We start from the raw sequence: 26,504 nt of genomic DNA on the forward strand, positions 1-26,504 counted from the left end.
GCATTGGCCAGTAGCAAGCTCATTATACAATTCAATAATTTCGAATAAAAGTGGATGTTTGCAAGAAAGATTTTTATAGCCTGAAGAAAAGAGAATCTTGATATATTGTTTATATTTACGGTGTTTATTAGCTGTTAGTATTGCGTTTGCTTCTGAAGAACTGTCATTGGGTAGTCTGGAAGATATTGTTTTTGGACCCAATGACAGTGGCTACAAGCAACCGCGCCACCATCCTTGGATCCATCTGTATATAAGGATTTATAATATGTATTATATTTATTTCTTAATTGACTAAATTCTTGTTTATACTGTAAATCATTAGTTTCGGATTTTTAAATGAATGAATCAACGTCTGAAAAGGAGATATATTCTCCAGATATATTCTGTTTTTTTGTTATACAAATTTAGAGGTGAAGATGCAGTTATTAATATAGCTTCGTATTTAATTTTATACGGCGTTGGGTAAGAGAAGGCTCATCAGCCTCGACGTAGAGACTTCAACAGGAGATGTTCTGTCTCAGACCTTGATGGTGGACTGAATCTAATAGTTTCTAGGTTGCTTTGCAGGCTCCACCATAAACGATGCCATAATCAAGCTTCGAGCGGACAAGTGATCTGTAAAGGTGTAGAGCGTAGCTTGATCCCTCCCACCTTGAATTAGACACGACTTTCAATAAATCGAGTGCCTTCAGGCATTTAGTTTTGAGAGATTTGATATGCGGAAGAAAAGTTAAATGGGAGTCGAAAATGAGACCTAAGAACTTGGCCTCCTTTACAACCTTGATGGGAATGCCATTTAAAAACAGTTCTGGGTCTTTATGTGGTTTATATTTACGGCAGAAATGTATGCAATTGGTTTTGATTTAGAAAATTTAAAGCCGTTTTCAAGACACCATTTATGTATTTTATTTAAACACAACTGCATTTGCCGTTCAATAGTATGCATATTTTTACCGCGACAAAATATTAAAATCATCCACAAAAGTGATCCATCAATTGAATCGTTTAAAACCTTGGATAAACTGTTAATCTTAATGCTAAATAATGTGACAGACAAAATACTTCCTTTGTGGAACACCCTGATCCTGATTATAATGGTCAGACAGGGTTGAACCCACTCGGACTTGAAATTGCCTGTCTTTAAAAAATTGTGATGATATAAAAGAGGCAAACGGCCTCTCAATCCAAAATCATGTAAATCCTTCAAAATGCCATGCTTCCAGGTGGTATCGTATGCTTTCTCGAGATCAAAGAATATCGATACTGCATGTTGTTTATTGACTATTGCATTTTTGACGAAGGACTCTAAACGTACCAAATGATCAATGGTACTACGATTTTTCCTGAAACCACATTGGATATTGGTGATAAGGTTATTGGCTTCAAGATACCATGTTAACCGATTGTTTACCATTCGTTCCATGGTTTTACAGACACAACTCGTTAAAGAGATTGGCCTGTAATTAGACGGATCAGTATGATCCCGGCCAGGTTTTGGAATGGGGACTACAATGGCATTACGCCAGGAAGTTGGGAAATTCCCTGTAGTCCATATCATATCAAATATATTTAGCAGTGTTTCCAAACACGATTCGGGCAAATGCTTCAGGAGCTGATAGTGGATATCATCAGCCCCTGTTGCTGTATCATGAGCTTGCTCAAGAGCGGTATGTAGCTCATGAAGTGAAAATAGTTCATTATAATCTTCACCATTGTCTGAGTTAAAATTTATTCTTTTCTTCTCCTGTTGTTTCTGGTGTTTTGAAACTCAGGGACATAATTTGATGAAGAAGAATGTTTGGCAAGCGTTTCGCCAAGTTTATTTGCTATATCAGTTTTATGAGTTAAGAGATTATCACCGTCCTTCAGATGGTGTACAGTAGATTTAGAACCTTTGCCCTTTATTCTTTGGACCATGTTCCACACCTTGGACATAGGTGTACGTGAATTTATTTTGGAAACATAGTTCCTCCAAGACTGACGCTTATTCTGTTTAAATGCGCGTCGAGCCTTGGCATTTAAAAATTTTAATTTTGTCTAAATTATGGACAGTAGGATGTTTGGGAAAAACTTTTCAGCTTTCTTCCTACTTTTTCTGGCCTGTTTACACTCATTAGTAAACCATGGTTTACGAATGTGTGGAATTGCAGAGGACTTAGGGATAGCGTGGTCAGCAATGTCATTGAGTATATCTGCAAACAGCTGTATAGGATCTTTGCTGTTCGCAAAAACATCATGTTTAAATGATCATCACACAGTGTCTTATATAACGACCAATCAGCCCTGGCAAAGTTCCTTCTGAATACAGGTGGATCATCCCCAGGGCTGATTGTTTTGAGCTGACACCAGGGATACAGGGTGTTATACTCAGAAAAACGACACAAATAGCTGCATTTGTCAACCAATTTCATGCCCGACTGGTTCGGCCCAAGACAAGAAATTTGAGACATACATCATTTGGAGGTCATTATCACTAGATTGGCCCATGAGCCACCGCCTTCTGGCATAGGACTCTAGGCAAATAGATAGAATAACATAATTTTGAAGCACAACATTCAATATCAACATTATATAAATGTACATGAATATAAATTTGAATGTTTCCATGCACAGGCATGGCGTGACCAGCCGATTGGTTGAACCGGGCCAGTTCAACCACCCGTCTAGGTGACGTAAGGGGCGAAGTGGTGTGTTGGGCAAAGGAACACTGTTCCTGGCCCCAGTGCCCTCAACCACCAGCCTCCCGTCCTCCACCGACACAGGGGCGCAACCCACGGCAAACGGGTTGGTGGACCTAATATCCCCCCGGGTCCACAACGGGGGGTTGAAGGGCTCTTAGCGTGACCCAGCACCCACCACGAGGAGGTGGCCCTTCACGGGTGCCCAATATGGTTTGAAATTTTGATGTAAATTTGCAGATTTTTCACGTTGTTTACATCATGTTGTTATTTCATGAAAACTTGTATACAATGCAAGTTATGTTTGTCTGCAGTTGATCCACATTCATTATGTCCTAATTGTACTGTCATATGTTCTTCCAGCTCTCGCTGTCAGTTATGTCAGTATTTATCACAAATTCAATTTAATAATTATTTGTTTACTGCGTATAGACGTGCAAAGGATTGGCATAGGAGGCATTCTCAAGTCATGTCTAAATCGTGTAATAGCGCTAATACCATTCATTAACCACTGTTACTGAAGTTCATCATTCTAACGTTTTGCCAATGGACGTCCCGGGGCAGGTTGTTGCAGTTGCCCCGCCAACTCTAAGAAGAGGCCCCCTTCCTCGGATGGCCCCTCTTCGCAGACTAAAAAGACCAGGTCGTCATCTACGCAGAAGAAGAGATCAGCGACAAAGACTTCATTGAAGTCGACGCTACTGAGATCCTTCACCGCTGACATCATTCCTGTGGACGAAGTAGACGTTTTTGACGACCCCCCTATACTCATACCAGAGATTGTCCCCGTCAGCAGGAGGAAGTCATCTGCTACTACGACGTCTGCAACTCCATCTTTGCAGACACAGACTGAGGGCCCTATGTCAGTGCAGACAACAGACATCCCTGATGCGACGCCAATGCAGACACTGTCAGAGCAGACCTTCGACCCGGGAGCCTTTATGCAGCAGTTTACTCAACAGATGATGCAACTGATGGAACAGCGTTTCGCCCAGGAGAAGGCTGCGGCGACTGCATCATCAAAGACAACCCTGCATGAAGGACCGGAAGGCGCCTCGATGCATTCCACTGAGGGACGCCTGCACGAAGGAGGGAGCCTGCACGAAGGATCCAGACAACCTTCCACGGCACCTACAACATCGTCAGCCACGCAGAAGGAGGACAAACCTGCAAGCAGATGGCGGAGGAGTACATCTACAATCTCGTCGACGCCTTCACATGTGGATCGTCAGGACCCTGCGCGCAGGCACTCGCCTTCATGAAGGCGCAAGACTACATCCCGAGAATCCGATGTCAGCCTTTTGCCTGCACGCAGGTCTTCGGAGAGGTCTCCACGCAGGGCTACTCACAGAGGAAGGTCGCCCCGCAGATCTCCACGTACAAGAAGATCGCCTACACGGTCTTTGCAAAGGTCTTCCCGCAGGTCTCCACGAATGTCTCCATGCAGGTCTCCACACAGGTCTTCGTGCAGGTCGCCATACAGGTCTCCACGCAGGCCTCCACGCAGGTCCTCACACAGGTCTTCACTTAGGTCTCCGAGCAGGTCTCCACGTAGATCCACACACAGATCCTTCAGTAGATCTCTGGACATCTCACCTAATAGGTTTTCACGCAAGCCTTCACAGATAGACCGGGATGAGCCAGTGATAGAAGACAACGTTGGAATTATCTTCTCAAATACAGAGATCACGTCTTGGATAACCAACAAGTTGGACCGAGCCTCACCTTCCAAGGACATCAGCGAGGAACTCACTTATAAGATGACCAACGATGACTTCGACACTCTCACCTTTCCACCAATCAATCCTATCCTAGAGGTCCCAGGGAATTTATCTACAGCCTTTGAGACGGACACTAAATTCCAGACACAAGCAATGCCATTATTCAGCGCAAAGAGGTTTCCGCTACACCACATGGACCCATTTGTGAAGGCCCCAGACGTTGATGATAACTACAGGCTTATCAACGACTCCCGGTCCAAGACCTACAAGGTATAGGATAAAAGACTGGTGCAACTTGATACCACAATGAGACGCACCTTCTTTGGACTGCCCCCCTCCAGAGCGATCAATGAAGCCCTTATATCCAAGTTCTGCAACTCCACCTCAGAGGACGACAGGATGATATACTCCGCTTTGCTGACCCAGAAGATGGACCACCAGTTCATGTCAGAACATTTGGCATCCACGTCAGCAGGGATAATGCTCCTCAGGAGACAAGGACTTCCATCATCCTGCTCTTGGAATGAAAGGTTCACCAAACCACTATACAAAGCTTCATGGTCAGCACCATCCATCTTTGACGGCGGAATTGAGGACGTATCCAAAGAAGTTGCACAGGAAGCAAGGGAGGTCATGATGATCAAGTCCATCGATACTCTCGGCAGCCTGATCCGTCAGACGTCTCACCGTTATTCCAACAAATCGAAGTTTGCCGGCGTGCAGAAGGCCAAGGAAAAGAAGTACGCTTCTTCCAGAGGGAATAGATGCTCTTTTCGTCGCCCATCCGGAATTACTAGAGGCAACCCCGGAAGAGGCCGAGCACCCAGAGGTACAGGAGGATTTAAACGCTGATGGACGGGTTTGGAACGACTGGAGTCTTCCACCCCAGCCGTTCCCATACAGCCTTCAACAGTGGGTGGACGTCTTCAATGCTACTGGGAAAATTGGGGAATTCTTCAAGACAACTATCTAACCCATCTACTGCGCGACGGATACAAGATTCAGCTAAAAGACACACCACCACTCACGGACAAGCCTCTGGTCTCCAACTACGCCTCCAACCAGACAAACTGGACGCCGCCGTCATGTCTCTACTAGAGAAACAGGCAGTCAAGGAGATAAAACAGCAGGAGGACGTCACGCCAGGGTTTTACTCCCCAATATTCCTCGTACCAAAGAAAAACTCCAGGGAATAGTTCTGACTGATATACAACATGAATTTCTACGCAGTCCAACACAGTTCAAGATGATACATCTACCTCAACTGTGACGACTCATCCGTCCACTAGACTACCTCGCAAGTATAGATCTACAGGATGCGTACCTACACATCCCCATAGATCCAGAATCAAGGAAATACCTAAGATTCCTCTTCAAAGGATGGCACTTCCAATGGAGGGTTCTACCTTTTGGAATATCATCGGTCCCCTGGTTGTTTACTCGAGTGACGAAGCCCATAGTCGCATACCTACATCGTCAAAGTCTACGCAGTGATTTTTACCTGGATGACGGTATACAGGCCCATCCAGATCCCAGTCAACTCAGACTACAACTAGACTTCACGATCCTCACTCAACTCGGATAGCTGGTAAACTTCCTCAAATCGGACCTGGAACTCCAACAGGATCTCCAATTCCTAGGAATACGGCTCATCACATCCATGAATCGCATAGTTGTCTCTCAAGATCGCTGGATCAAGATACAGCAGATGATATCTCAAGAGTTACCACTACGAGAATGGCAAAGTCTACTAGGTCTCCTCACCTCAACTCAAGACATGACTCGCAGAGGCCGACTACAACTACGACCACTACAGATGTTTGTGAACGCACATCTCAATGACCTCCAACCCTTCGGGCCGACGGACGATTTGAAACCATACCTACTATGGTTGACTCAGAAGTGGAATCTTTGCGGAGGAACTTATTTACGTGAGCTGGTTTGCACCAAGCACCCCTTCGCAGATGCATCGCTACAAGGATGGGGCACACACCTCGACAACGAAGTGGCAGCAGGGAAATGGTCGAGTCAAGAAAGGAATCTACACATCAACATGCTAGAGATGAAAGCAGTAATCAACGCCTTTAACCCACTGGTCCAGGGTTCTCAAGAACGCACAACTGATATTCCACACGGACAAATCCACATTAGCGTTCTACATAAACAGACAAGGCTCAACAAGATCTCGCAATCTGCTCCAACTCTGCTTCCATCTGTTCAACGTGGTCGACGATCTGAACATCCACATAAAAGCATGTCACATTCCAGGAGCCCAGAATATCATAGCAGATGCTCTATCGCGACCGCTACAGCCATCCCCGACAGAATGGATGTTACATCCAGATGCGTTCCGATGCATCATACAGGGAATAACGTCACCGACAATCGACTTGTTTGCGACCAAGTTGAACAAACAACTACCAACATTCGTCTAACCGATTCCCGATCCACAAGCCTGGGCAACAGACGCTCTAAGCATCTCTTGGGAAGGACTCCACCCCCAACTTTACTACCACAAGTGCTACAGAAAATCAGCCAGACAAAGAGCCTACAACTGATTTTGGTCGCGCCTTATTGGCCAGCGAGAGCCTGGTTCCCCGTCCTCATAAACGAACACGGAAAACCAACAGTGAAACTGCCCGATTGGCCGAATCTACTCGTCCATCCTCACACCAAACAAGCTCACGGCAACCCCACAGTGTTCCAGCTACAGGCCTGGAACGTATCACGACTTGTTTGAAGAAAAGAGGCTATTCCACCAGGGCAGCGACAGCAGTGACACTAGCTCTACGCAGATCTACTCGCACATTATATGATGACAAATGGCGGAAATTTGAGCTCTACGCAACGAGGAAAGGCTTCACAGTGATGAAAGATATTCATCCTCAAGTGGCGGAATATCTATGTCTTCAACGTCAGACGAGACATCTGAAAGGCTCAACACTGTCCACCTACTTAGCGGCCCTTAGCACGGTTATCACCATGAAAACGGGAATCAAGCTAACTAAAGTTCCAGAGATACTGGCACTACTACGCTCCTTGAAGTTGGAAGATCAACAGCATAAATTCAAGGCTCCAGCTTGGGATCTCAACGTAGTCTAGCAGCATCTCACCAGCGACGCCTACGAACCTTTAGACAGGACATCCTTCGAGTTGCTAACTCATAAGACGCTATTCCTCATCGCCCTCGCAACAGCGGCACGGATGTCAGAAATACATGCTCTGGACTTTGAACGAACACGCTTCGAATCAAGTCATTGTGACACAGTACACATAGGACTGAGATGGGACTTCATAGTGAAGAATCAACTGCCTAGTTAACCTGATAGACAGTTCCACATCCCAGCATTATCTACAGTCCTGGGCCCACAGGATACACAAGACCTATCCTTATGCCCTGTCAGAATTATCTACAAAGGTCAAAGACGAGGAGACGAAAATTCAAGTGCCTTTTCATCCCTATATCTACGAAGACGTAGGCTGAAGCCTCACGTACGACAATATCAATCTGGATGAGAGCCATCATCCTAAGAGCCTACAAAGCAGCCGGACTAGAGCCTCCACAAGCCTCCAATCCCCATGAAGTTAGAGCCTTTGTGTCTACACTTGCTCTACATGGAAACTGCTCCATCGCTACAATCATGGAGGGCTGGTTTTGGAAGTCGGACACGGTGTTTGCCAACCACTACCTCAGAGACATCGCCAGCGAGGACGTCCTAGGCATTCACCAGTTTGGTCCACTTGTTGTAGCACAACAATTGGCGCTGAGATAAATCTCACCCTTTATCACGTGACTTGAGAAAGCCCACACTCGAAAGAGTAAGAGCTTAAGTCCTTGCGCACGTTTAGAACAGGCTAGCATGAGTGATTAGACCCGGTACTTGTAAGGACTTACTCGTACATGGAGGAAGGGTCAATGCTCCACTTGATGCCAGCATCAAATATATAGTTCCCATGGGGGATATTCAGGATGTACATCACCAGCCATTGAATCCAGAGGCGGCTTGACCCACCACCTACTTCCGTTGGATTCTACAAGCAAAAAAGCATGAGTCAGGATAAGGAAAAATATGTAATTTTCTGACTAAAATTGATATTTTATACTTATCCTGACTTATGAGGTTAAGCCCTCCCAACCTCCCCTCAGGGCACTCTGGATTTCACTGTAGATTCAGGTGTCAGGCTCAAAAGAACAGAGAGAGTGACAAGACAGGCCGGGTCATGTGACCACAAAGCCCGGGAAAATACAGACAAGGGAGGCTACTCGTGGTGATTTTACGTCCGCTTTTATGAAGGGAGCTTCAAAAAGGGATTCAAGTGTTTCCACTATCGTTCGCAAGAGAAAGAGAGCAAGCAAACAGGCCTGACTCAGGATAAGTATAAAATATCAATTTTAATCAGAAAATTACATTTTTGTAAAAAAAATGCCATAAAAAACTGATGCAGTTTCCAATTAGTTTCCTGAGCCTATCGATAATCGTAAAAATGGAAACATAAAATTATATTTTAGAAAGTATGTTTGTTATTGTTATGTTTGTTAAATCAAAGCAAAAATAACTGATGCAGTTTCCTGTCTCGTGAAGATGCAATGTAAACAACCTATTCGCATGCCTCAACAGGAATTAGCCTCGATAGTCTTGATCATAGTTCATTTTTTTTAATCAGTAAGTGTTTTGTTTGCACAATATTATATAATTCTGTCCCCTTATTGCCCACATAAGTTTTCTGGTTTATGATTACAGCTATAAGTGAAGCCAGATTTTTATTAATGTTCCGTAATGCCCTTGATAATCAGTCCTTCTATAAATAACACAGCTCGTCATTCGTTCTTGGTACCTCTTTTCATTTTGTTCTTTGAGTCCATTATCCACATGCTAATATGGAATGACACGGCCCAAAATTCTTGATTCTGATTCCAGATCATTAATTGTAACTTGATACTGTAAATTACGAATTTTTGGCGTCACAATATTTTTGCGAGTACCGACCAACAGACGTTTTTGCGTCATGATATTTTTGCGACTTGCCTAATTCTCAAAAATACATTGCCAGTGAAAGTTCTACCTAATGTAAATCCAATCACATATTAAAGGTTGTCGCTAATTTTGAACTGAGCTCATTAGAGTACCTCCGTATGTAGGCAGTCAGTGGTGTTTTCCTAAAAACAACACATGCTGCACAGGCCAGATCAAAGTGATTATATTAATTCGAATGCCTCTATCAAATTGTTGACACTTATAATTACATCACCAAAGCTGTTGATCTCCAGAAAAACCTATTGTCTCCAGCGGTCTCCAAAGAAACAGAATATGTGTTGAGTAGTTGATACCTGTCTGGAGTATCAGACATACTGATTGAGTAACTTTTGTTCGAGTATCCCTTGTCTGACATGTGATATGTGAGTACTACTAACGATAGTAATTAGTTGCCACCAAATTCTAAACATGGGTCTGTCGGTCGGGAGATTATTACAATTTCTCGCGTTCTTTGGACTTCTGGCAGCAACTGATTAAAACATTTTAAATAGATAAACATTTTATATGACGAGGTGGTATGTTTTAGGTAGGAGTTGGTGGTGTTAGAATGAAAAAAGAGGTTCTTTAGGGGTCGGTAATAAAATTAGAAGGGTCGGTCGGGTAATGAAAAACACAAACAATAAAAATGCTTCCCTTACAGATGGCTTCCAGAGACATTTGCAGTTAATTTGATTATTGATAAGGTTGAGAATAACCAACTCAAAACTGGAATTACAGTTTATCTTTCTCTTTGGAATAGATATGTGTTTCTGTACAGTTGGTAACATTTTGTTTGGCAGTGGGGTAGCCTAGTGGTTAGAGCGTTCACTCGTCACACTGAAGGCCCGCCTGGGTTTGATTCCCCAAATTGGTACAATGTTTGTAACCAATTTCCAGTGTCCCCCAAAAGTGGCGTAAAACTAAGCTCACCTACTAACTCACTGTGACTTAGATGACCTCGTTTGATAGTTGGACTTTGTTCTAGGAAAATGTCCGACCGGGATGGTGGGAGAAGTTCGTGGGGCCAGGATGTGCTGTGGACACCAACAAGTTCTTCGTCATCTGCACCAACAATCTGGGAGGTTGCTATGGCACTTTCATGAGCTTACATCCTCTATAGGTACCAGTACTGATCAGGAACATAGATAAATGTCAAGATCAAAACTGGTTTCAGCCCGCCCATGATGAAATTTATGTACAAAGTAAGTGACCCATCCCTGCATGTCATGTACACAGTCAATGACCCCCTCTCCCCTTTCCATAATTTTTTAGCATATTTAAAAAATATTTTTATGTACAAAATTGATGACCTCCCCTAGTACATGTGTACAAATTGATGCCCCCCCTGCCTCCCCAGAACAAAATGTGTGATCCCCCCTTAAAATCATCATAACAACCCCCCTAGCCATAAATTATGAACGGTCCCTAATAATGTCTATTTGTTTAGTCGTTTCACATTACATCTGTAACAAAACATGGTATATATGTATTGGGTTTTCCACTGCAGTGGCCCATCATCAGTGAATCCAGTCACGGACAAGGCAAGTGATATCTAGTGTCAAGTCTTCTGTAGGGACTGAGGGACTGGTCATTTATTGTGGGAAATAGTAGTGGGATTTGTCTCAGGGATGTTTCATATTTGGCCACTCCTCCCCGCATCACATACTTTATGACCACACATAATTTAAATTTGGTGAACAAGTTTCATAAATAATGACCTGTGGATATTCCTAACAGATTTCAACAGTCAGTAGGAGTTTGCTGTAATGCATTACTCATGGAAATTCAGTGCTATTCTGGATTCCCAAACTAGACAGTTTCCTAAAGAAGATAATTAGGCATTGCTTGTACAACATCTTCAGGCGAGAGGACTGTTGATATTTCAGAAAATAGTTTTTGTGATTGAACTGGTTCTTAGGGATTAAACTTGCCACATCTATCATAGTTACCATTGAAACGGTAACAGAATATTTGGAAGAATGTTGATGCAGTACCAGTCAGGAGCAAGTATTTAGCTAATGGATATTGGGACTAATTTAATCAGGTTATGTACTGATATGTCAGTATCAAAATTGTTTACTTATCCTTATTTGCATTATTTCTACACATTCATAATGGCCAGCCTTGTCTTTGCAGCCGTACGGAACAACATTCCCCATTGTCAGCGTAGAGGATATGGTCAACGCTCAGATGCTTCTAATGGACCATCTTGGCATCCAGAAGGTGAGTTGACAGACTCGGCATCCTGAGTGTAACAAAAACGACAAGGTTCAAATCTCATTCATTGATTATGGAAATAAGTTGAATTTTTCCTTATCCTGACTCATGCTTTTTTGCTTGCTCTCTTTCTCTTTGCGAACGATAGTGGAAACACTTGAATCCCTTTTTGAAGCTCCCTTCACAAAAGCGGACGTAAAATCACTCATCACGAGTAGCCTCCCTTGCTCCTTTCCCGGGCTTCTCGTCACATGACCACCATGTTCTTGTCACTCTCGCCTTTTTCGCCCAAGTGGGCGGTTGTGAGAGCACCTTAGTCCCGATACGACATTATATCCTTTTCTCATTGAACCTGTACTGCAAATTCTAGCTGTATACGGCTTTAAGGAGATTATACCAGCAATATGGTTTAAAGATTTTGTCCTAAATTTCTAGATTTCACGTTGTTTGGCATCGTGTTTTCAATTCATGAAAACTTGCATTCATTGTAGGTTACGGTTGTCTGAGGTTTATCCTCATACATTATGTCCTTATTCGCTGTCAGTTTTGTCAGCATTTATCTGAATTTGAATTCAATAATTATCTATTTTTCCGTCCAAAGGACTGGCATAAGAGACATTCACAAGTCATGTCTAAATCGAGTGATTGCGTTGATAACCGTTCATTAACCACTGCTATTGAAGTTCACCATTCCAGTGTGTTACCGGACTGGAAGAGGTCTTCCTCATCGGACATACCCTCTTCGCAGACGAAGAAAACCAGGTCATCGTCTATGCAGAAAAAGAAGGTGTCAGCAGCCAAGACTTCATCGAAGTCTACTCCCCCGAGATCCTTCACCGTTGAGATCGTCATACCAGAGGTTGCAGTGGTCAGCAAGAAGAGGTCTTCTTCTCTCTTCTTCTTCTTTACTACGACGTCAGCAGCCTTATCAATGCAGATACTGACTGATGGCTCGATATCAATGCAGACACGACGCAGTTGTTCATTACAAGCCTCAGATGCGACTTCAACGCAGAAGCAGTCAGCACAGAACTTCAACCTGGCCTCTTCATGCAGCAGTTCACAGAACAGATGATGCAGCTAATGGAACAACGCTTCACGCAGGAGAAAGCTGCTGCGACGACATCGACGACAGCCCTGCATGAAGGACCAGAAGTCTGCACATTGCATCCCAATAAAGTACACCTACACGAAGGAGCAAGCCTGCACGAAGGATCCAGTACCAGACGATCATCCACGGCACTTTCTAGAGACGTAGCCAACCTAAACACAATGATGTACCTGCACGCAGGAGCAGACACCGTCGAAGCCGATCAACCAACTCATCTGCACCTTCAGACGTGGATCTTCAGGAACCTGCGCGCAGGCACTCCTCTTCACGAAGACAGAGGACTACATCAAGACAGCCACTCGCCTGCATGCAGGTCTTCAGGAAGATCGCCACGCAGGTCTCCACACAGGGCTACACACGAGTCTCCATGCAGATCTTCAAGCAGATCTCCACGAAGGTCTCTATGCAGGTCTCCACGCAAGGCTAAACACAGGTCTCCACGCAGATCTTCAAGCAGATCTCAACGAAGGTCTCCACGCAGATCTTCAAGCAGATCTCCACGAAGGTCTCCATGCAGGTCTCCATGCAGATCTCCAAGCAGGCCTTCACGCCAGCTTATTACAACCATTGCCTGAGCGAAGGTCTTCAGACAAGTCTCCACGCAGGTCTCCAGGCAGGTCTTCACGCAAAGTCTTCACATCAGCGATGATCATCAGAACGCACCTGCATGAATACCTACGCAAAGGCCCACGTCTCACAGAGGAGAGATTACGTCAATCATCCTTCGTGACCTAGACAGATATCTCAAGACTGCAAGAAGGATACGCGGTCACTCAGGGACCGTTCACTTACACGCAGCTCTACGTACAGATCTACACACAGTGACTCACGTCATTATAGATGCTCAGATAGGAAATTGTCCAACTGCATCGCCTGAAGTTAGAAGTTTTGAAAATTCTACTAACGTCAGCTCAGCAGAACTGCCCCCTCTGATGACAGTCGCCCTGCGCGAAGGAATATTAGCTATGAAGACAAGCTCTCTCGTATGAAGGCCTCGCGAAGATCCTTTACAGTCAGAAGTATTAACAGTTAGAAGCCTGGAGGATTGAACGAATGGCAGTTGGCGTTATCAGTCCACAATAGACTTCAACGCAGTTCAGCATCTCAGTAGGAAGGATTCTACCATAGAAGCAGATCCAGTCGTTCTCCAGTATTCTTCACGAAAGTGCATGCCGTTCAACGCTAGCAGATTTTCCCTTCATCATACGGAGTCCTTCATGATATCTTCAGGGTTTGAGATTATAAGATCATCAATTAACCCCGTAATAGATCTTTCAAGGTGAAAGATAAGAAGATAACGCAACTGGACACTACAACTACATTGTACATTTGAAGAATACAGTCACAACAGACAGGGGTGCAGTCTGCCTACATCAATACTACGCGTCGCAGTTTTTGCGCACTTCCACTACAGCCGTCTATACACGTGTTCACTCGTGTAACTTCGGCGGACAAAGCCGAGGGTTGATGAAGAAATCAACGACTGCACAAGATTCTACGAGAATCATCTACCTGCCACACCGGTGACGTCACACGGCCTGCGCACAAACTCACATCTGAAATCTGATTGGTCCATGAGACACACCCTTTGCAGAACTCGGTCAGTCACGTGCCAGGAAGTCGTGTACAATTGACGGTTCCACAAGGGCGCTGAGATAAATTTCACCCCTTTATCACGTGACTTGAGAAAGCCTCCACTCGAGAGAGTAAGAGCTTAAGTCCATGCGCATGTCTAGGACAGGCTAGCATGAGTGATTAGACCCAGTACTTGTAAGGACTACTCGTACACGGAGAAGGGTCAATGCTCCACTTGATGCCAGCATCAAAAGATGGAGCTACAGAAAAAACCACACCTCAAGTCACGAGATGTTTGGAACAAGACAAGCTGTGGTCTCCTCCCCAACCCCCAACCCCTCCCCGACTCATCAGAGAACAATACTCGCTCCGTTACCACTACAAGAGTGGCAGTATCTTCTTGGCCTCCTCACCTCAGTTCAAAGACATGATTCGTAGAGGACGACTACAACTGCGGCCACTACAATGTTTACGAACGCCCATGTCAACAATCTGGAACCCTTCGGGTTACCGGACAGTTTGAAACCATATCTGCTATAGTGGACTCGGAAGTCGAATGTCTGCGGAGGAACCTACTTACTAGAGCCGGATTACAACAATCATTTCTACGTCGATGCATCACTTCAAGGATGGGGTGCTCACCTCGACAACGGAATGGCAACGGGGAATTGGTCGAGTCACGAGCAGAGTCTGCACACCAACATGCTAGAAATGAAAGCAGTAATCAAAGCCTTACTACATTGGTCCAATGTACTAAAGAACGCACGGCTGATGATCCATACAGACAACTCCACAAGTAACGTTCTACAACAACAGGCAAGGATCAACAAGATTAACCAATCTTCTAGATCTCAGTTTTCATCTGTTCAGTATCATCGACGACCTGAACATCTACATAAAGGCATGCCATTCCAGGCAAGAATGTCATAGCAGACGCACTATCTCGTCCATTACAACCATCCCTGATGGAATAGATGTTACATCCAGAAGAATTCTGATGCATCATACAGACGATAGGATCTCCGGTGATAGACCTGTTTGATACAAACAGTTAACACCATTCGTCTCGCCGCTTCCCGATCCACAAGCCTGGGCAACAGACGCTTTAAGCATCTCTTGGGAAGGACTAAACACTTACGTGTTTCCACCCCAGCATTAATACCACAAGAGTGCTACAGAAAATCAGGCAGATGAAGAGACTGCAACTGATTTTGGTAGTGCCCTATTGGACAGCGAGGGTCTGGTCTCCCGTCTTCATAACGAACTCGGCAGTCCAACTTTAGCACTACCAGAGTGGCCGAAACTACTCGTCCATCCTCACACCAAAAAAGTTCACGGGAACCCCAAAGTGTTCCAGCTACACGCCTGGAGCGTATCACAATTTGGTTGAAGAAAAGAGGGTATTCCGCCTGAGCAGCGAAAGCAGTGACACTAGCTCTACGCAGGTCAACTCGCAACTTATATGATGACAAATGGCAGGAATTTGAACGTTATGCATCGAGGAAAGGCTTCACAGCGGTGACAGCAACTCATCCTCTAGTGGCGGAATACTTATGTCATCTATGACAGACGAGGCATTTGAAAGGTTCAACGCTTTCTACATACCCAGCGGCCCTCAGCACGGTGATCACCATGGAACGTGAATCAAACGGACCACAGTACCAGAGATACTGGCACTACTGCGTTCCTTCAAGTTGGAAGACCAACAACGGAGCTTCAAGGCTCCTGTTTGGGATCTCAACGTAGTCTTGCAGCATCTCACCAGCGACGCCTACGAACCTTTAAGACCGGACATCCTTTGAGTTTTTTAACACATAAAACTCTGTTCCTGATTGCCTTGGCAACAGCGACACAGATGTCAGAAATACATGCTTCGAATCAAGTCATCGTGACATAGTACACTTAGGACTGAGATGGGACTTCATAGCGAAGAATCAACTGCCCAGTCAACCTGACAGACAGTTCCACATCCCAGCATTATCTACAGTCCTGGGCCCACATGATACACATGACCTATCCTTATGCCTTGTCAGAGCATTGAAAGTATATCTACAAAGGTCAAAGACGAGGAGACGAAAATTCAAGTGCCTTTTCATCCCTCTATCTATGAAGATACAGACTGAAGTCTCACGTACCGGAATATCAAGCTGGAAGAAAAAAGGACATGTACCATATAAAGTTCCCATGGGGGGTATGCAGGACGTAAATCATCAACCGTTGAATCCAGAGGTGGCTTGACCCACCACCTGCTTCCGTTGGATTCTACAAGCAAAAAAGCATGAGTCAGGGTAAGGAAAAATATGTAATTTTCTGACTAAAATTGATATTTTATACTTATCCTGACTTATGAGGTTAAGTCCTCCCAACCTCCCCTCAGGGCACTCTGGATTCACCGTAGATCCAGATTTCGGGCTCAAAGAACGGAGAGAGTGACAAGAACATGGTGGTCATGTGACGAGAAGCCGGGGAAAGGAGCAAGGGAGGTTACTCGTGATGAGTGATTTTACGTCCGCTTTTGTGAAGGGAGCTTCAAAAAGGGATTCAAGTGTTTCCACTATCGTTCGCAAAGAGAAAGAGAGCAAGCAAAAAAGCATGAATCAGGATAAGTATAAAATATCAATTTTAGTCAGAAAATTACATTTTCGAGTTAAAAGTTGATGATAAGTTTTTATTGTTTTTCAGTATACTTAACATCTTCTAACAAGTATTAGCATTTTGTTTTTCCTTTACTGGTAATTCTCATCATCACATGTAAAATGCTGATGCTGTGAATATACAATGCCGTCTAGAAAGATATCAAATAAAATATTTGGGATAATACAGATTCTAGTGCTTTTGGGGTTGAATCCTACAAGGTAAACCACACTCAGATTGTGGCAGCAGCCCTTGAGGTCAACGATGGAACCCTCTCAGCTACACAAATTCAAATCTGAAAACTTATAGCCTAGATCACAAACTTTGTGCTGAGAGTATGGGTCAAAGATGAGACAACCCAAAAGTACAAGTTTTGTTTTTCACTAAGAATATCACACTGTACCGGCGTCCAGTTGACTTTCAAATGTTATTTGTGTTGTTTATTTGAAAAATTCAACAAGAAAACGGCCGGTATAGTGTAAAAATTATCAGGGCAAGTGATTTCACATGTGCCACTGTACCGGAGTACACTAGCAATTTTAGAGTTATTTCCGCCCCTGAGTAGGTGGTTTTAGTTGATGAGTGGTGTCCAGTATCCTTAATAGCAATGAATCAGAATCACCCAAACACAAATATAAATGTCCAGCTGTCATACGTGAAATAGGTTAAGTTAAATTCTGTTTGTTAAAATTCGTTATTACTGAAGTGCCCACACCTCCCAACCACCTAATCCTTTGCTCCTACCAGCCAGTTTGACGTCTATCCTGCCAAGGTCAAGGTCAGCTTAAGTCGGTTAGATAGGTCTGTGGCCAACCATGCCTGAGGCGATTAACGGAATCGGGTAGTCAGTCTCACAGACTTGGCTGAATCATGTCATCATATCCTGGTTGCAAAGACAGATGCTCACAGGATTGTCTGGTTCAAACTAAGTTATTTATAGATCACCATCATTTAGCTAAAGATTGCTGAGCAGAGTGTTAATTAACAAACAAACAAAAAAGGTTCTAAGGACCTAAGGTCAGATAATAAAACATGGGGCAAGTTTCTTTGAGAATGACTGAACTTTGGTTGTTGACAGTTACAAAAAAATGTCCTTTACTTGTTTAAAATCCATAGTATCTATAGCTAAAGTTTATCTTACTATTTGGAAAATAACTGCTAAGGTCAACAGTGACAATATCTTTCTGAGCAAGCAAATGCCAAGTTTCAAGGGTAACAATATTTCCTGTTTAATCTGATAAATTATTTCATCTTATAAAAGGACAAGATTACATATATTTTGTAATGTTTAAATATTTTATTTAATGCACATGTAGAAAGTCAGAATGTTTACCAGCCATGATTGTATGTTGGTCAGGTTGATTTCGAAATCTTCCTGTGCTCAGTCCCATCCTTCCGCCATCGCCTTCCGCTACCTCCAGCGAAAGTGCATCATGAGTGACCACAACTGGAACAAAGGTCACTACTACGACGGAGATTTCCCCAAGATCGGAATGAAACTGGCCAGGTGAGCAATAGCCATGACCATTAGAAAGCTGGGTTTTTTTTAAATAATTTACAATGGTGGCGAGAATGACGTCAAAATCATGTGCTTACTCAGATCCTATTACAGGTATACTGCAATCAGCCTTGCAAAGAATTTTTAAAATATAATTTACATGGAAATTATTCTCAAATGATGTTTCTCTTCAAAATTGAAATGCATACTTTGACATCATAATATTTACTTCAGTATGTGGATTAACCAATCAGTGATGATCTCTGTCAAACACTTTAGCAACCGATATATCGTAATATGTATCGCAACACTGATACCTGTTTCAAACTATTATGATTCAGTAACATCGATCTTGCAATAGCTTAACTTTGTGGTGTGTTATTTTCTCAGGGAAATTGCCACCCTGACCTATCGCAGTGGTCCCGAGTGGGACCAGAGGTTTGGGCGTGGTCGTATCAACGACAGAGATCCCCCGTCTCTGTGCCCCACGTTCCACATAGAAAGCTACCTGGAGCATCAAGGGAGAAAGCTTCAGCAACAAGTTCGACCCTAATTCTCTCCTGTATATGTCAAAGGTTGGTACTTGTTTGTAGGGGATACAGTTTGAGCCTGTTTAGGAAATGAAGAATAGCAGTGGTTTATAGTGTGAACTGTGTAATAGGGGTGTATTGGTGGATAATGGTTCCTCATTGGTGGTCCTGGGATATTCAGGGAGATGGAGCTAGGTGATTATGATAAAGACCCGGGTTCGATTCCCCACATGGGTACAAGCCCATTTCCAGTGTCTGCCGCCGCAGTGATATTGCTAAAAGAACTCACTCACTCACTCACTTTTGCTTTAGTCTTAACCAAACACTGAAGACTTGACAAACTTTCATAGTTGTTTCAAAGGTTTATTCTGTCAGCCATTGCCTTTGCCCAGCCCTGGATGACCAGAGTCCTCATTGCTGTGTTCAGTGGGAGTAATCATTGTAACAAGCTGCAGAAACATAAGCTGCTTTTTAATTTCTTCAGTAAATATATATACCAATCAAACTGATATCAAGTCACAAATGTATGGTTCATTTCAGGCAATGGATCTGTTTGATGTATCTGAGGGCTTTGATTCATTAGAGGTGGGGCTATCTCAAGTGACCTGTCCAGCGATGGTCATTGGCGTCCAGACCGACATCTTGTTCCCCATATGGGAACAGCGCAAACTGGCCCAGGTGTTACAGGCTGCAGGTAGGATGGGGAGCCATGTGTTACAGGATGCAGGTAGGATGGGGAGCCATGTGTTACAGGCTGCAGGTAGGATGGGGAGCCAGGTGTTACAGATGCAGGTAGGATAGTGAGGATATCAGTACCATAGTAACTATAACAAGTACCCTGAAGAAAATTGACAAAAGTTTGCACTGTTTATAATATAAACAAGCTCAAAATTGTTGGATGAGATAAAGCTGAAGAGAATAGATTTAGTTCAACTGTCCAAGAAACTGAACTTTTTTCAATACTCCTGCATTTCTGCATCATGGATAATAATTTCCAGGCATATTTTTTCAGATGCTTATAAAAATAGGTTGCAGGCTTGTGTTACTTAAGGAGCACTTGCAGGGTTGGGTATTTAGTAGGGCAAATATTGTATGTCAAGACCTTGCCTGAATGGGCTTCAGACAGTGAAGCATAGTTCGTCTGAGGATTTCGATGGATCGGTCCCACTTTCAGTCCAGGACCAGGGGTGATAACTCATATTGTCTTTTTTCTATTAGTATGTTTCCAACATAGGAGAGTGACAGATTTAGATTCTAAGAAAATAAGTCCAAATGTTGATTGTGTGGTTATGTCTGTTGTGCACTTCAGGCTTTGTGACGCCGGTATTCTAGGTGTGTTTTGGTGACTGTCAGTGTCCTTTTGAAATAAGTGTTGTGTCATTCTAATGTTAGCACTAATCTTTTACAGGTAACGATGTAGTTACCTTTTACGAACTCAACTCCATGTACGGGCATGACACATTCCTCCTAGATCTGAACGGCGTTGGCACTGCAGTGAAGGTAAGCAACTGGAGCTGGCTTCACATTCACTACGATCACTACTACGACTATAGTAGATAGAATACATCCGCAGTAACATGTTCTTTTCATAGGAACTTCATTTTGATCAGGACGATGGAGTTACATACATCAAATTTGCAGCAAATGTCAATGGAAAAATTAAAATTTAAATAACAAATTTTCCTATTCATGTTAATATTGTTACAATCAGGATGGTGACTTTATTGAGGAATATATTTTAACTCATAAAAAACCCTAAAAGAGGAACATGATTTCATTTTGATATAATGCTATTGTAATGAGATATAAAGCTATTGTAATGAGATATAATGCTATTGTAATGAGATATAATGTTATTGTAATGAGATGTTATTGCATTGAATGCCTTGCTGAAGTACAATGTTAAAATATCCTGAAATTAAGATAATAATAACTTTAAAAGGTACCAATTTTAAAATCAAGACAATAGTTTTTACCAATTTACTTGTGTCATCCACTGCTTGCAGGGCTTCCTGGAGACGGACATGTCTGAGAGAGGAATACTGGCCAAGGAAGCAGTCAAGAGGAAGGTTTCCATGAAGACCAATGTCAAGCTGGATTCTTGAACCCAGAGAATCCAAAACCAGGAATGCTATTGTCCAGAAATATTGTAATATAAGGAATATATCAAGTGATGCCTTTTACCATTTACAAGGTTTCCATAAACAGTTGTGTATTGTCAGGAATAAGACTAGACCTACAAGTCTCTCCCAAAAAAGCCTAGCAAGTTAATTCGAGCTTTGCTTGTTCCAACTTAGACATCATCAGTGATTTCACTTTTGTGCATTCTAAATTTTGAAATGATTTTACTTGGAACCATGATCTTAATATTTCCCCAAATGGAGTGAGTTGTCCTGTGAATATGATATCAGTAGTCACAGTCCTCTGAAGTTGATGACGTTGCTTGATCTTCCTCGGTATTTATCCAGAAAGTATTTCAATGACAGCTGCTTTTCTAAGGTGGCTGTATCAGTTAACATTTGTTTGTTACTTATCCAAGTGGGTCTATAGTTGGATCGTTTTCTACAGTCCGTTTGAGACCAAGTGAGAGAAAATGAAATTTGCTCCCGAAGTTAAGTCTATAAGTTACAAAGTCTATGATTTCTTCAAGGATGAAAATGACAGGGGAGACCCAATTATGCAACTACTAAGTACATCCAGCGCACTGCCTGTGCAGTTGGGGTGTCATCTCGCCAGCTCAAAAGTTTGTTGCAGGCGCATCTCGCTTTTCGCGCTGTTCCTTTGGTTGCCACTGCTCCCTTGTAACAATCTGGGAAAACACATAAATAAATGATGACAGTTTCTTAAACAACTTTTTTATTTTTGTGACAAAAATTCTGCAATTTTTTCTAGAGTTGGTCTGTTGTTTTTATTGCAGTCCATGTTGGTTTCATTCTTTTATGTCTATTTGTTTTTGTGTTAGATTGGTATTCATCGGTATCATTTTGTATCAAATGGACTGTATTGCTGGATCACAGGTTTGGGAGGTTCACAGTTGGAGCTGAGTTTTCAGCCTCATCAATGGTGTGATTCATTTTGAATTATGTGAAAGCTTTTTGAAAACTGAAGGTGAGGTGAGGTGAAATTGGGTTTTACGTCGTGCTTGAGAATATTTCGCTCATATGACGACGTGCATGTGTGTGTATGTGTATGTGCGGCTGCTTGTACTAGCCCAGACTTAAGCTGGTTTTATAGTGCTAGCCCACTGAGATACCATGCCGCAGTGAAGCATGAATACCCAACTCAGACACATTATACTGACTCCGAGCTGACCAGTCCTTGTTGTACCCATTAATGCCGAGCGCCAGGCAGGGACCAACAAGTACCATATTTTAACGTCTTTTGGTATGACGCGGTCGGGAATCGAACCCGCGACCTTCCGCTCTCCGGACGGACGCTCTAACCACTACACCACGGAGGCGGTGAAAACTGAAGGAGTATATTTGGAATTTCTATGTAAAGGACAAGTAACAAGACACTATAACTGTGATGTACTGAATCAACGATAACAGATCAATTATCGCCATTGAACATCATGGATTTGAAACAAATTCAGTGTGTAATGTGTCATGTATAAATGGAAGAGAATAAATCATTTTTTCAAATATTTAATTTAAACAAACTAAAAATAGAGTTGGTGTAGTTGTGATCCAACAATTTAAAAAATGGCCTTGAATTCCAAGACTTTATGCAAAGTTGCCTCTAACATGGTCACATATTGTGAATCTGGTTTTTGGCATTAGGAAGTGAGGTTGGTTTTGTGTTCTATGTATTTGGTTGTAAATTCCAAATTCTTGTAATTTTATAGATATATTTTTAATCAACATGCATCTTCATTTGCCAGACACTTGCTTAAACCTGAGATTTTTCTACAATGGCACATATAGTCATTGTTTCCAGCATTGAGCTACTTATTTCTTTGTAATATCAGTTACTGTTGTTTGTTTTGTATATATCATAACCGGCATGGATCAGAAATCATTACATATATCATATATGTGACATATATCATGATACATAAAAGCGTTAAAAACTATCAAACATGAGGGCACATATTATTAAATATGTGGACAAACTCCACACAATGAACTATTACCTCCAGTCATTAGTTGATGGTTTACATGTTTAGCTTTGATTCGTTAAGAGGGAGGGGCTATCTCAAGTGACCTGTCCAGCGATGGTCATTGGCGTGCAGACCGACATATTGTTCCCCATATGGCAACAGCGCAAACTGGCCCAGGTGTTACAGGATGCAGGTAGGATGGGGAGCCAGGTGTTACAGGATGCAGGTAGGATGGGGAGCCAGGTGTTACAGGATGCAGGTAGGATGGGGGGCCAGGTGTTACAGGATGCAGGTAGGATAGTGAGGATATCAGTACCATAGTAACTATAACAAGCACCCTGAAGAAAATTGACAAAGGTTTGCACTGTTTATAATATACAAAAGCTCAACATTGTTGGATGAGATAAAGCTGTAGAGAATAGATTTAGTTCAACTGTCCATGAAACTGAACTTTTTTCAATACTCCTGCATTTCTGCATCATTGATAAGAAAATCTACATTTTCAGGTAAATTTCCAGGCATACTTTTTCAGATGCTTATAAAGGCTTGTGTTACTTAAGGAGCACTTGCAGGGTTGGGTATTTAGTAGGGCAAATATTGTATGTCAAGACCTTGCCTGAATGGGCTTCAGACAGTGAAGCATAGTTCCTCTGAGGGTTGCGATGGATCGGTCCCACTTTCAGTCCAGGACCAGGGGAGATAACTCATATTGTCTTTTTTCTATTAGTATGTTTCCGACATAGGAGAGTGACAGATTTAGATTCTAAGAAAATAAGTCCAAATGTTGATTGTGTGGTTATGTCTGTTGTGCACGTCAGGGTTTGTGATGCTGGTATTCTAGGTGTTGTTTTTGTGACTGTCGGTGTCCTTTTGAAATAATTGTTGTGGCATTCTTATGTTAGCACTAATCTTTTCCAGGTAACGACGCCGTTACCTTTTACGAACTCAACTCCATGTACGGCCATGACACATTCCTCCTAGATCTGAACGGCGTCGGCACTGCAGTGAAGGTAAGCAACTGGAGCTGGCTTCACATTCACTACGATCACTACTACGACTATAGTAGATGGAATACATCCGCAGTAACACATTCTTTTCATAGGAACGTCATTTTGATCAGGAGGATTGAGTTACATAGATCAAAATTTTCCAATTGATGTTAATATTGTTATAAATCAGGATGTTGACTTTATTGAGGAATATATATTTAACTCATAAAAAAAACGAAAAGAGAAACATGATTTCATTTTGATATAATGCTATTGTAATGAGATATAATGCTATTGTAATGAGATATAATGCTATTGAAATGAGATATAATGCTATTGTAATGGGATATAATGCTATTGTAATGAGATGTTATTGCATTGAATGCCTTCCTGAAGTACAATGTCAAATATCCTGAAATTAAGATAATAATAACTTTAAAAGGTACCAGCTTAAAAATCAAGACAATAGTTTTTACCAATTTGCCTGTTTCATCCACTGCTTGCAGGGCTTCCTGGAGACTGACATGTCTGAGAGAGGAATATTGGCCAAGGAAGCAGTCAAGAAGAAGGTTTCCATGAAGACCAATGTCAAGCTGGATTCCCTGAACCCTAAGAATAAAAAAACAGGAATGCTATTGTCCAGAAATATTGTAATATAAGGAATATATCTTGTGATACCTTTTACCATTTACAGTGTTTCCATAAATAGTTGTGTATTGTCAGGAATAGGACTAGACCTACAAAGGGTCAGTTTTTCTTAAGAAATCTCTCCCAAAAAGCCTAGCAAGTTAATTCAGAGCTTTCCGCTTATTCCGACTTAGACATCATCAGTGATTTCACTTTTGTGGTCGGAACCATGATCTTAATATTTCCCCAAATGGAGTTAGTTGTCCTGTGAGTATGATATCAGTAGTCACAGTCCTCTGAAGCTGATGACGTCGCTTGATCTTCCTCAGTATTTATCCAGAAAGTATTTCAATGACAGCTGCTTCTTTAAGGTGGCTGTATCAGTTAACATTTGTTTGTTACTTATCCAAGTGGGCTATAGTTGGATCGCTACAGTCCGTTTGAGACAAAAAAACTCCGATGAATTGCAATCTAACACATAAACAAACAGACATAAAACAATCAAACCAACGCGGACTGCAATAAAAACAACAGACCAACTCTAGAAAAATTGCAGAATTTTTGTCACAAAAATAAAAGTTGTTTAAGAAACTGTCATCAATTATTTGTGCGTTTTTCCCAGTTTGTGACAAGGGGGCGCAGTGGCAACAGCTGGAAAAGCGTGGCACTGCTCCATTGTAACAATCTGGGAAAACGCACAAATAAATGATGACAGTTTCTTAAACAACTTTTTTATTTTTGTGACAAAAATTCTGCAATTTTTTCTAGAGTTGGTCTGTTGTTTTTATTGCAGTCCATGTTGGTTTCATTCTTTTATGTCTATTTGTTTTTGTGTTAGAGTGCTATTCATCGGTATCATTTTGTCTCAAACGGACTGTATTGCTGGATGACAGGTTTGGGAGGTTCACAGTTGGAGCTGAGTTTTCAGCCTCATCAATGGTGTGATTCATTTTGAATTATGTGAAAGCTTTTTGAAAACTGAAGGTGAGATGAGGTGAAATTGGGTTTTACGTCGTGCTTGAGAATATTTCGCTCATATGACGACGTGTATGCGTGTGTATGTGCGGCTGCTTGTACTAGCCCAGACTTAAGCTGGTTTTATAGTGCTAGCCCACTGAGATACCATGCCGCAGTGAAGCATGAATACCCCACTCAGACACATTATACTGACTCCGAGCCGACCAGTCCTTGTTGTACCCATTAATGCCAAGCGCCAGGTAGGGACCAACAAGTACCATATTTTAACGTCTTTTGGTATGACGCGGTCGGGGATCGAACCCGCGACCTTCTGCTCTCCGGGCGGACGCTCTAACCACTACACCACGAAGGCGGTGAAATTGAAGGCGCATATTTGGAATTTCTATGTAAAGGACAAGTAACAAGACACTATAACTGTGATGTACTGAATGAACTATAACAGATCAATTATCGCCATTGAACATCATGGATTTGAATCAAATTCAGTGTGTAATGTGTCATGTATTAATGGAAGAGAATAAATCATTTTTAAAATATTTAATTTAAACAAACTGCAAAATAGAGTTGGTGTAGTTGTGATCCAACAATTTTAAAAATGGCCTTGAATTCCTAAGACTTTTAACGTGGTCACATATTGTGAATCTGGTTTTGGCATTAGTAAGTGAGGTTGGTTTAGTGTTCTGTGTATTTGGTTCTAAATTCCAAATTCTTGTAATTTTATAGATATGTTTTCAATCAACATGCATCTTCATTTGCCAGATACTTGCTAAAACCTGAGATGTTTCTACAATGGCACATAAAGTCATTGTTTCAGCATTGAGCTACTTAT

General features: G+C 42.3%; 1 protein-coding gene and 2 long non-coding RNA genes across 3 annotated transcripts in view; all 3 read left to right on the forward strand.

Annotated features, from left to right (window-relative positions):
- The window catches only part of LOC124257240, a 35,791-nt gene extending 14,679 nt beyond the window's left edge, over window positions 1-21,112 (forward strand). The window contains 10 exon segments of the mRNA XM_046691253.1: window positions 10,400-10,505; window positions 11,537-11,637; window positions 12,328-12,469; window positions 12,599-13,079; window positions 18,309-18,458; window positions 18,840-18,969; window positions 18,971-19,024; window positions 19,520-19,673; window positions 20,388-20,479; window positions 20,986-21,112. Coding sequence (XP_046547209.1) covers window positions 10,400-10,505; window positions 11,537-11,637; window positions 12,328-12,469; window positions 12,599-13,079; window positions 18,309-18,458; window positions 18,840-18,969; window positions 18,971-19,024; window positions 19,520-19,673; window positions 20,388-20,479; window positions 20,986-21,084 — 1,509 coding nt within the window. The 3' untranslated portion in view covers window positions 21,085-21,112.
- A 2,098-nt stretch (window positions 21,113-23,210) lies between these two features.
- Window positions 23,211-24,628, forward strand: LOC124257234. The gene is made up of 3 exons (XR_006893214.1): window positions 23,211-23,274; window positions 24,000-24,091; window positions 24,577-24,628. It is a non-coding gene; the product is annotated as an uncharacterized LOC124257234 (long non-coding RNA).
- Window positions 24,629-25,604: 976 nt separating this feature from the next.
- LOC124257237 lies at window positions 25,605-26,211 on the forward strand. Its single transcript, XR_006893217.1, has 2 exons — window positions 25,605-25,681; window positions 26,041-26,211. It is a non-coding gene; the product is annotated as an uncharacterized LOC124257237 (long non-coding RNA).
- The last annotated feature ends 293 nt before the right edge of the window (window positions 26,212-26,504 follow it).

Source organism: Haliotis rubra, unplaced genomic scaffold, assembly GCF_003918875.1.
Source record: "Haliotis rubra isolate DU_JTF1 unplaced genomic scaffold, ASM391887v1 Scf653, whole genome shotgun sequence".
In the NCBI taxonomy this organism is placed as follows: domain Eukaryota; kingdom Metazoa; phylum Mollusca; class Gastropoda; order Lepetellida; family Haliotidae; genus Haliotis; species Haliotis rubra.